Source organism: Artemia franciscana, chromosome 2 (assembly GCF_032884065.1).
Source record: "Artemia franciscana chromosome 2, ASM3288406v1, whole genome shotgun sequence".
Lineage (NCBI taxonomy): Eukaryota > Metazoa > Arthropoda > Branchiopoda > Anostraca > Artemiidae > Artemia > Artemia franciscana.
In genome coordinates, this window is record NC_088864.1 from 47,709,698 (window position 1) to 47,722,029 (window position 12,332).

Sequence of the window (12,332 nt, forward strand, 5' to 3'; positions counted from 1 at the left end):
ATTTAACTGGATATTTCGAACACATATACAGTGTTCATCATCATCAGTAAAACTTTAGATATTATTAGTAAAGCTGATGATGAACACTGTATATGTGTTCGAAATCAATCCAGCATTAGAAGTAGCTAAGACTAGGTCACTTCTGAGGCTTTGATAATTGGCCCAAATTTTGTTGAAGACGGTGGGGGAGGGGAGGGTGTCAATAAATTTTTTCAAATATTAGCTAATTAGATGGCGTAATCGACTAAAAATAGAGAAATGACAAAGACAATAAAGCATTCGGCCATAATGAAACTGGCCGAAATAAACTTTTAACTGGCAAAAAAAAAGAAAAACTGAAAGGCTAAAGGTTAAATGGAAGAGTAAAACACTCATGGAAATAAATGGAAGAGAGAAAATATTGTGCCCAAAGCGAAAGGGGGTATCTCAAATTTTCATAATTTCTAACAGAATACATAACCAGTTTTTTTGCAAGAATATATTCTCCTTCCAGGATTTAATAAAGAAATAACCTGTAGAAAATAGAGCATGCATCTGGATAATGTGTCTTTAATTTGACATGAAGTGCATAAATTTATGTTTGTTAAGCCTTGAGCATGAGGTAGTTGACCAGTTTTATGAAGTAAATATATATCCTAAAATACAACCAGTAGGTAAAAACTCACCAGAGGGTTCTTTTTCACTTTATAACTCGTTTTTGAAAAATGTTTCCATTCCTTTTTTAGACACTACGAAATATTCTACTTCTTAGCCTTCTCCTACTCATAATTGAGATCACATTCTTATTTTTAATATTTGTTTCTCATATCCTCAAGGTTATGGATTATGCATTAATATTGGTTGAGAACCCTGGAGATTTAATGCTCCAGTGGCGGTCAATTCACAAAAAATAAGTGGGAGAGGGGGCTGGGGCAAAATGTGTTTTTTTTTTAATCTAAACGGGTAATTTGGGTGTTTTTGATTTTTTCAACGAAAATACGGAAAGAAAGGTACTTTTTAACGAAATTAACGAAAAAAAAGTATTTCTCAAATCTGGGGGGGGGGGGGTAAAAATACAGGTGGGCACATGCTCCCCCTACTTCCCCTTCCGCCAATTAACATTGCTGTGATGTTCCCGAGTCGATTGGTTAGCGTGCTAGATTTGAAATCCTGAGGACGGGGTTTCGAGTCCTGGTGTATCCGGTTATTTTGTTTGGAACGGAGGTTAATAATCTGACCCTGTAAGACCAACCAGAGTCGACCCAGCTCCGAATGGGTACCTGGAAAAATCTGGGGGAAACACAAGAAGTGCCTGATGATTTGCCCCTAACCATGCATTGCACTCCTGGCCGAAGGCAGAAAAACAGGAGGTCAGAACCTTTGGTACGGTGACCATTGGTCAGAACCGAAAAAGTTTTTATAGCACTTGGTATTAACCAAGTGACATAAAGCAATCGCAAATTCTGTCGGTCTGTCTGTCGGTCCCGGTTTTGCTACTTTAGGCACTTCCAGGTAAGCTAGGACGATGGCATTTGGCAGGCGTATCAAGATTTAATCTGGTCCGGGACCGGACCAGATTAAATTAGAAATAGCCGTTTTCCCGCATCTGGGGGGGAGTGGGGGGCATGTTAATTCGGAAAAAATAGAAAAAATGAAGTATTTTGATCTTGCGAACGGTTGATCAGATCTTAATGAAATTTGATGTTTGGAAGGATATCGTGTCTCAGAGCTGTTATTTTAAATCCCGATCGGACCTGGTGACATGGGAGGGGAGTTGGGAGTGGGAAACCTCAAATCTTGGAAAACACTTAGAGTAGAGGGAGGGATCGGGATGAGACTTGGCGGGAAAAATAAGCACAAGTCCTAGATACATGATCGACATAGCCGGAACGGATCCGCTCTCTTTGGGGCAGTTGGGGGTGGCGGAAATCTGAGAAAATACTTAAAGTGGAGAGATCAGGATGAAACTGGATGGGAAGAATAAAAACCTGTCTAAGATACGTGACTGACATAACCGGACTGGATCTGCTCTCTTTGGTGGAGTTGGGGGGGCGGTAATTCGGAAAAATGGGGTATTTGTAACTTACGAACGGGTGACCAGATCTTAATGAAATTTGATATTTAGAAGGATCTTGTGCTTTAAAGCTCTAATTTTAAATTTCGACCAGATCCTGTGACACTGGGGGGATTTGGAGGGGGAAACCGGAATTCTTTGAAAACGTGAAAATTGGGGTATTTTTATCTTACGAATAGGTGATCGGATCTTAATAAAACTTGATATATATATATATATATATATATATATATATATATATATATATATATATATATATATATATATATATATATATATATATATATATATATATATATATATATATATATATATATATATATATATATATATATATATATATATATATATATATATATATATATATATATATATATATATATATATATATATATATATATATATATATATATATATATATATATATATATATATATATATATATATATATATATATATATATATATATATAAATATATATATATATATATATATATATATATATATATATATATATATATATATATATATATATATATATATATATATATATATATATATATATATATATATATATATATATATATATATATATATATATATATATATATATATATATATATATATATATATAATATATATATATATATATATATATATATATATATATATATATATATATATATATATATATATATATATATATATATATATATATATATATATATATATATATATATATATATATATATATATATATATATATATATATATATATATATATATATATATATATATATATATATATATATATATATATATATATATATATATATATAGAAGGATCTTATGTCTCAGATGCTCCATTTTCGACTCGAATTGGATCCGGGGACATAGGGGGTTGGAGGAGGGAAACAGAAATCTTGGAAAACGCTGAGAGTGGAGAGATCAGGATGAAACTTGATGGGAAAAATAAGCACAAGTTCTAGATACGTGATTGACATAATTGGAACGGATCCGTTCTCTTTGGAGGAGCTGGGGGGTGTTAATTTAGAAAAATTAGAAAAATTGAGGATTTTTAACTTAAGAACGGGTGACCGGATCTTAATGAAATTTCATATTTAGAAGGAATTCATGTCTCAGAGCTCTTATTTCAAACCCCGACCAGATGTGTTGAGATTGGGGGGAGTTGGAGGGGAAAATCTTGGAAAACGCTTGGTATTGAGGAATCGGGATGAAGCTTGGTGGATAGAATAAGCAAATGTCCTTGATACGTGATTGACGTAACCGTACTGGATTCGCTCTCTTTGGGGGAGTTGGGGGGAGGGGTTCAGTGATTTGGCGAGTTTGGTGCTTCTGGACGTGCTAGGACAATGAAAATTGGTAGGCGTGTCAGGGAGCTGCACAAATTGACTTGATAAAGTCGTTTTCCCAGATTCGACCATCTGGGGGGCTAAAGGGAGAGGAAAACTTAGAAAAAATGAGTAATTTATAACTTACGAGTTGGTGATCGTATCTTAATGAATTTTGATATTTAGAAGGACATCGTGACTCAGAGCTCTTATTTTAAATCCTGACCGGCATTAAGCCTCTGATTTTCTTTTTAAATCAATCTATTGATTCTTAGAATTTTGTTAGAGCTCATACCATATGAGCTCTTGGCTCTTAGCTCTTCTTGCCTCGTCACAGTGCCATATGAGCTCTTAGCTCTTGTTGTTGCTCCTCACGTTCAGTAAACTTGTTCTAATTGATTTTTGAGATTGTTGTCGTTTATTATCTCACTGTGATTATTGAACTACGTTCACGTGTGCTTATTGAAACTTATTAAATTTATTTTTTGTTTATTGTGCTTCAGAGCTCAATAACCTGCCATTCTTCCTTTTATAAATGGAAAGTTCTTGGAATATGTATCTATAAGTCTAAGCTAATAATATTTTTGGTTAGTTTCAAAGGTTCTATTAGGCTGTGAGATAATTTTTTTTTTGCAAGAAATTCATTTTGACTCGTTAATTAATTACCCGTTAATTAAGCTTCTCCAATAATACATTGCTGGTGACGGTAATTAACTCTTTCGAGTGCGGGAGTTGTGTAGGCCATCTTAACAGGCGCACGGACGTTCATCATATTTTATTTTACAGCTATGTCAACTCAGAAGTTATTCACACCAATCACAATTTAAGTATGTCTGGAAGTCATGTTACAGTTGGTATTAACGGATATCAAGGGTTCCACCAGCCCCTTAATTATACTTCCTCATTTGGTATTCGTAACAACGTGAGGCCGTCGTCAGGGATGTCTCGGTCACCGCAAACCATTGGAAGTGGAGATGTACACTCACCTTATAGCCTCTCCAATATTCAGGTTTGTTCTTTTTTATACATATATTGTTACCATTATAGACAAATAGGACTGCTAATACCATTAAAAATGGAAGCGAACTAAAAATATGAAAAATAAGTAAGAAAATATACGGTAATAATATAAAAGAAAGAAAAGAGATTTTGGTCTCAGTTTAATGACAGTACAACTTTTCATCAAATTCCATCTCGAATGGTTTGAGTGGAGGGATAACAATGTGGGGGGGGAATATAGGCAATTGCCCCCTTCTCAATTTTATTGACATTCTAGATTAAATTTCATTTTGATGTTTTCGATGAACAGTACAAAAATTGCCCTCTCTCATTTTTAAAAAAATAAAGTTTTTTTGTATCTTCATTTAAAAAACCTTGTCCCCCTTCCCCCTAAGTTTTTGTGAGTTTTTGCCCCTGCTTGACTGTCGTTTGATTCATATACAAAGAGCAGGGTCTCTATCAAGCATTTTGAAAATAGAACGGAAATAATTTAACACTCTGACAGAACAGGAAGAAAAAACGAATTCATAGCGAAAGAATAGAAGTAATAGGGTAGTATTTGGCGCAAAAATAATAAATAAACAATGGAGAAGTTATATGAGAAATTTGAGAAATCTTGGTGGTCACAACAAATGTTAAAATTTTGAAGGGGGCTCGAATAGTCAATTGTCATTTTGGATGTTATAAACTAATGCCGAGAGGGGAGAATATTATATTTATAAAATTCAGCATTATATTTAACTGTAACTCAGAATTGCGGAATATCATCTTCTATTGTTTTGTTTTTCTAATTAAATTAAGTCAATAAATTTGCAGATATGCGTAATTTGTCCTCTTATAAATGCCATGTACACATTTTACCAGTTCCAAGAAACCATATGAATGAATGGTTACAACTAAGCCGTTCTAAAGAATTTGCACATTATCTTCAGAAAACTTTTCGACGGCATTGTCGAAATTCAATTTTTCGACTGTCTGACCAATTTAGTAGATTCTTAAAAAGAGGATAAAATATTATTGTCAAGTCAAGGAAAAAAGTCTATTTGGGGTGGGTAGTAAGCACGATTGAAGAAACAACTTGATAGGAGGGGATGGGCTATTCTTCTAAGCAGCAATATGTAGAAAACTTTTCGATTTTACTTGAAGCAAGACTTTCTAAAAGCGGATAAATCATAGTATTTAATGTTAAAACACTTTCTAGTCATTTTTTATATAGGAGTAAGTGCCTTGATCCATTAAATCTCTTGAAGTGTTATACTCCCTTACTGGCTCAGGAGACATTCTTTCTGTTTGTATTTCTTCTCGAATTTTCCTGAGAAAATTCATCTTATTTTAAGCTTAGGATCTCTTTGGTCACTAAAGCCTTTAATATCCGTATCAATTTGAAATGGAACAAAAAAATTAATATATTAGTAATTTTATGGTAACTATTTTACCAGCAGATTAGTGCAATCTTGAGTAAATTAATTTTTTATAAATTTCCTATTGACCCTCTGAAACCAATTTAGCGTTTTTTTTTCTCTCGATGTTTTGATATACTGGTTTCAGTACATACCTGCTAACTAAAGAATGTAGAGATCAATAAAAATAGGTCATTTGAGCGTCTCTTTTTGTTAAAGAAATCAATAAATCCTTGAAACCAGGCAAGCACTAATACGTTTAAGCTCTTGATTTTCAAAAAAGTTCACCTCCCCCCAGTCACTTCGGAATATGGAAATTTAGTCATTACTCTATTCTGCAGTGAGTGATTTAATTTTGATGCTGGGAAAAGAATGAGATTTCCTACTTTTCTTGTAAATCGTCTATGGGAGAGAACTTTCTCTCTAAAAAGGCTTCCAAGTTTAATAAGAATTACTCTTTCTGTCGAAGAGACTTATAAAATCCTTTGTTTATTTAAGGTGCTCTAAACCATTATTAGAGCCAAAGTTAAATTTTGTTGGGGTTACGGTTGTAAATTTAGGTTTTATGTTAAAGGATACGAGGATCAGTGTTTCAGCGAAAAAAGAAGAAGAAAAACACACTTTTTCTTTCTACTTTGTTTACAAAAAAAAATCAGCCAATGTTTTTTATGGTGTTTAATACAACGTATGTTCAGAAATTTGATTTTTGAACCATTAGTTTAGTAGTCCATAATTCAAAAAAGTTTGGAAGAATAAGAAAATAAATTTTGGAGCTAATATTAGGATGCTAAAAGCTGCAGTAATGACAGATGCCAAGTGCTGGTGCTCCAAGAAGTTGATCCAAGATTAAAGACGTTGAGGAAGACGTATTACGTGCAATTACATGTATATATTTACATGCGAAGCTCTGCGAAATATATGGTTGGGTTCCAATGTCTAGGTCTTTATTAAAAGAAAGGTTAAGATGATAAGGTCAAGTTTTGTGGATGAATATGATAGGTACCCAAAAATTTTAGAAATGCAGTTGTCACCAACCAAAAAGCAGGACGTTCTCGAATAGATTGGTAAGGTGCAATGAAAAAGGATTTAGAGAAATAGGAAACCCGTGATAGGGAGTGAATTATTGAACAAAGTAAAGGCAAAAAAGTTGATAACCCTAGATTTCATAGTCCAGATTGGTGGTACTAATGTCTGTGTGATGGCCTTTCAGTCAGGGAATTCAATGAGGGTCTGCGGGCCAGCCTTCCTGTGTTTTCGAACACCCTCCCTGTTTATTTTCTTCAGATTTCTCCAGGCAACCATTTTGGGCTGGGTTGTCTCTGGCTGATCTTACAGTCACGCCCCTTACCCCTGCCCCAAACTAAATTATTTGCAACACCATGACTCGAACACCAGCCGAAAGGACGTAGTTTCGTTCATAGCTATGGTGGTCTCGGGTGGATTGGTGCTGCTCTGAGTTGTCTTTGCATGTAAGTGATGTAGCTGCAACGGCTGTAGGCTTTGCCTATATATTTAAAAAAAATATAATTTAATCAAACAGTTCGTGGTAACGAACTGTAGTAAGGAGCGACCCGGCTCAATAGTAACCAAAACTCTAAAAAATTGAACTTTGATATCAATAGCTACATCAAAAGAATTGCATTTTAATGCTGATTTTAAATATATAAGTTTCATCAAGTTTAGTCTTACCCATCAAAAGTTACGAGCCAAAGAAAATTTGCCTTATTTAGGAAAATAGGGGGAAACACCCCCTAAAAGTCGTAGGATCTTAACGAAAATGACACCATCAGATTCAGCGTATCAGAGAACCCTAGTGTAGAAGTTTCAAGCTCCTATCTACAAAAATGTGGAATTTTGTATTTTTTGCCAGAAGACAAATCACGGGTGCGTTTTTTTTTTTTTTTTTTCTTCCCCAGGGGTCATCGCATCGACCAAGTGGTCCTAGAATGTCGCAAGAGGGCTCATTCTAACGGAAATGAGAAGTTATAGTGCCCTTTTTAAGTGACCAACAAAATTGGAGGGCATCTAGGCCCCCTCCCACGCTTATTTTTTTCCCAAAGTCAACGGACCAAAATTTTGAGATAGCCATTTTGTTCAGCATAGTCGAAAACCATAATAACTATGTCTTTGGGGATGACTTACTCCCCCACAATCCCTGGGGGAGGGGCTGCAAGTTACAAAATTTGACCAGTGTTTACATATAGTAATGGTTATTGGGAAGTGTACAGACGTTTTCAGGGGGATTTTATTTTGTTTGGGGGTGAGGTTGAGGGGGTCGGCTGTGTTGGAGGATCTTTCCTTGGAGGAATCTGTCATGGGGGAAGAAAAATTCAATGACAAGGGCGCAGGATTCTCTAGCATTACTATAAGAAAACAATGAAAAATAAACATGAAAACGTTTTTTTCAAATGAAAGGAAGAAGTAGCATTGAAACTTAAACGAACAGAGATTATTAAGCATATGAGGGGTTCTAAAAATACTTTAGCATAAAGAGCGAGGTATTTAGGAGGAGATAAATACCTTGCTCTTTATGCTAAAGTATTTTTAGTAATTTCAACTATTTATTCTACGGCCTTTCTGATTCAGGGGTCATTCTTAAGGAATTGGGACAAAACTTACGATTTAGTGTAAAGAGCGAGGTATTAACGAGGGTACAAACCCCCTCGTATACATAATAAAAATATAAGGTTATGAAAGTTTGTTACGTAAGTTAATTCTTAAGTTACGTATATTTTTTACTAATAAAAACGTTAATTAAAAATTAAAAGTTCTAGTTGCCTTTTTAAGTAACCGAAAAATTGTAGGGCAACTAGGCCTCCTTCTCCACCCCTTATTTCTCAAAATCGTCTGATCAAAACTAAGAGAAAGCCATTTAGCCAAAAAAAGAATTAATATACAAATTTCATTTTAATAATTTATGTGCGAAGAGCCAAAACCAAACATGCATTAATTCAAAAACGTTCAGAAATTAAATAAAAAAAACTAATTTTTTTAGCTGAAAGTAAGGAGCGACATTAAAACTTAAAACAAACAGATATTACTCCGTATATGAAATGAGTTGTTCACTCCACAATCCCTCGCTCTTTACGCTAAAGTTTGACTCTTTGCCACAATTCTACTTTTTAAAACAATTAAAAGCTTTAGCGTAAAGAGCGAGGGATTGCGGAGGGGACAACTCATTTCATATACGGAGCAATTTCTGTTCGTTTTAAGTTTTAATGTCGCTCCTTACTTCCAGCTAAAAAAGTTATTTTTTTTATTTGATCCTATTTAGAGGCCAGTAGTCAAACCGTCAAGACTGTAATGTATTTTCTAAATCTAACCTATAACTAAACGTATATAGATTATCTAGATATATAGGTGGGTTACATTAATATATATATATATATAAAATTCTAGGGGCTTCAGTTGATCAGTAAAAACTGAAATAACGGCTGATATTTCACTCAGACACTGCACCTTATGCACTATAAATAAAACATACTTGATGATTGCACTAAAAAAAATTCTTGGCTGATTATATCAAGAGACTTAAGTTGAATTATTTTTTTCAATGCAGCCAATTAAGTAAAATGGGGTGGCAAGACTGGTGGCAGGTGATAACTTGTAGTAAAACCCCAGAACATCTTTATTTCATAGTTTTACGCAATAATATTCTATCTGTATGATGAAGAGTCAAAGTAGAATTTACCTTTTTTTTTGTTTTTTTTAATTTTTTGATGAAGTCCTTCATTCTCCTAAATAAATTATTATGTACTAGCCTGCCTGATTGTGAACTCTTGTGTTAGATTTCCTCTATTTGAAGATTTGAACACCTTTGCAGGGTCCAAAATCTTATTGACCGCCTAACTTTATAAGGCCCTCGTAAGTTCTAAAAATCGTTGACGTTTTTTTGGCTGATGGCCCTCGTAAGTTCTAAAAATCGTTGAGGTTTTTTTGGCTGATGGCCCTCGTAAGTTCTAAAAATCGTTGAGGTTTTTTTGGCTGGTGGCCCTCGTAAGTTCTAAAAATCGTTGACGTTTTTTTGGCTGATGGCCCTCGTAAGTTCTAAAAATCGTTGAGGTTTTTTTGGCTGATGGCCCTCGTAAGTTCTAAAAATCGTTGAGGTTTTTTTGGCTGATGGCCCTCGTAAGTTCTAAAAATCGTTTGAGGTTTTTTTGGCTGATGGCCCTCGTAAGTTCTAAAAATCGTTGAGGTTTTTTTGGCTGGTGGCCCTCGTAAGTTCTAAAAATCGTTGACGTTTCGAAACGGGCCGCTGTGAATAAGACCATCGTAAACCACAAGGCATTTATAGTGTTCCAAACGTTTTTCTGTGGAGCAGCTTTTATTGTTAAATGTAAAATTTAGCAAGAAAAATATTAAATCTTAACTTTTTTTCCGCTGGTTAACTTCTGTTGATAAGTCTACAATTTTAAAACTTTTTTCGTATACAACTTTCCAGAAAAATTTTCCCAGCAATAAATATACTTTACTGCTTTCTTTGTTAACAAAGTTCCCCTATCTTATTAGTTTAATTTTCTTCTACACGGAATCGGATACAGAGATCTCAAGAGTTTCAAAATTTGTTCCTTTTCGTGTAACAAGATTTGCATAACTTAAAATTTCTTGGAATTCTAAATCAGCGGTTTAGAATTTGCAGTGACGGTTTTGAGAAATTATGGCTACAAAGTGTATTTCTCTTTTTAGGTTTAACACTTGTTTAATATTGTAACAGGTGGCTTTTTCGGAAAAATTACTTCCCAGGGAACTTCTTTAGACTTTCAGTATAGTCCTGGAATTTTGTAAGATTTTATTTGGAAATTATAAATTAAGATAATACCAGGGACGCCATTCCATTAAACCTAAAGGCCACAATAAACATGAGTTCGAAATTGGTATGATTTTAGCCAACTTAGGTTTTAATCCGAAGTTCCACCACGCTCTGCAAATCAGTAAATGACCTAACCTGTCACTTGCCGTCTTCAAAAGTCATCTTTTGGTAAAATAGCTTTTTGTATAATCACTCCTGATTGAAAAAAAATCCCATCATTGAAAGCAATTGTACAAGATTCATGTTTATTATTATCGCTTTTGGATCTCTGGCACAGTGGAGTCTAAATCACCCACGATTCTGGCCAGGACTATTGAGAGGTGGAAATGAGACTTAGGAAAAGTTATCTCTGCCCCTCCTCACCCTAGTTACGTGTTTTGCCAATACGCTGCTAAAGCACATGAATGATATGGGTCTTACCATTGGGTTTGGGCATTGTAGGCAAAACACTGCACAAAACATTTTCCTGGGACTGTCCTGCTATTATGATTTTGGGTTGCATTCTTTTGGATAAATTTTCTCAAATCAAAGCCGTATCCAAGATTTTTGTTCAGGGGGGGATACAAAAAACTTAAAAGCTCTAGGTTTTTTTAAAGCTTTCAAATGAAATAGCATAAAAACATTTTTTTTTTGGGGGGGGGGTTAACATCCCTCCTTGCATACGGCCCTGCATCAAACGTTTTGACCACACAAGTAAAAAAAAAGTAATCAAAAATCTTTTGAAAAAACTCGAAATTAGCAAATTCCATATAAGCTATTAGAAATTGTTGAAAACTATGAAAATTCTTCGATAGGAATGGGTGGGCCCCTTTGTACAATCTGTTTCTTGAGTACTTATGTCCCCTCTCAAGGTCTAAAATGTTGTAGATGAATTTGTTAATCGTTCCCATTTAATGAATATGCAAAGGACATTTTTGGGGTTTGGTCCACTCCTCGCTCTCCATCGCGTCACACACAGCGGCAATAAATCCTAGTTATTCCCCTAGATTTTTTTTTTCGGCATTTAGCTAAATATAACTGTCTTTAAGTGGGACATTTATTCAAACAACACGAGATGTGTATTAATATCTAATATTCTAAATGCCATTAATAGCCACTATTGAAAAAACCGTGCGAACATTACATTCCAAAATTAGCATAAGCACTGTAGACTATAAATTGCAAAACTATTGTGGTTTTGTTAATTAAGCAACATGGGTAGGCTTATGAAGAGAGAACAAAACTTAATAACCAAAATGTCCATTCCACGTGGTATACATTTGATATTTATTGGTTTTAATTCAGTTTTTGTGAAGTTGGCAAAACTATTGCAAAACTATTGTGGTTTTGTTAATTAAGCAACATGGGTAGGCTTATGAAGAGAGAACAAAACTTAATAACCAAAATGTCCATTCCACGTGGTATACATTTGATATTTATTGGTTTTAATTCAGTTTTTGTGGTGAAGTTGGCCAGCCCCTACTGTGAGAATTTCACGGACTTTTTGTTTCTTGCTCCTTATATGCATACTGTCTATAGTCTCTATTTAAAGGCTGGTCAGGGGGATTCCCCTAGTTTTAGACTTTATTTGAATATTGTATTTGATTTAGAACATTTTATTGTATTTGATTGTTGTATTTGATTTCCAATTACACAGGGAATATAAACCTAAAGTTCGATCATTTCTGCAACCGCGGTTTTCTAAGTTTTTCGTTTGCTTTTCTCAAAATTACAGTTTT

At 34.3% G+C, this 12,332-nt stretch overlaps 1 protein-coding gene across 6 annotated transcripts in view; it reads left to right on the plus strand.

The window, feature by feature from the left end:
* LOC136042865 (forkhead box protein O-like) overlaps positions 1–12,332 on the plus strand; it is a 135,167-nt gene that overhangs the window by 72,916 nt on the left and 49,919 nt on the right. For all 6 annotated transcript variants that reach the window (XM_065727803.1, XM_065727815.1, XM_065727799.1 and 3 more), the window contains exon 5: positions 4,192–4,414. In XM_065727803.1, the coding sequence (XP_065583875.1) occupies positions 4,192–4,414 (223 nt within the window). The remainder of the gene's footprint in view (positions 1–4,191; positions 4,415–12,332) is intronic.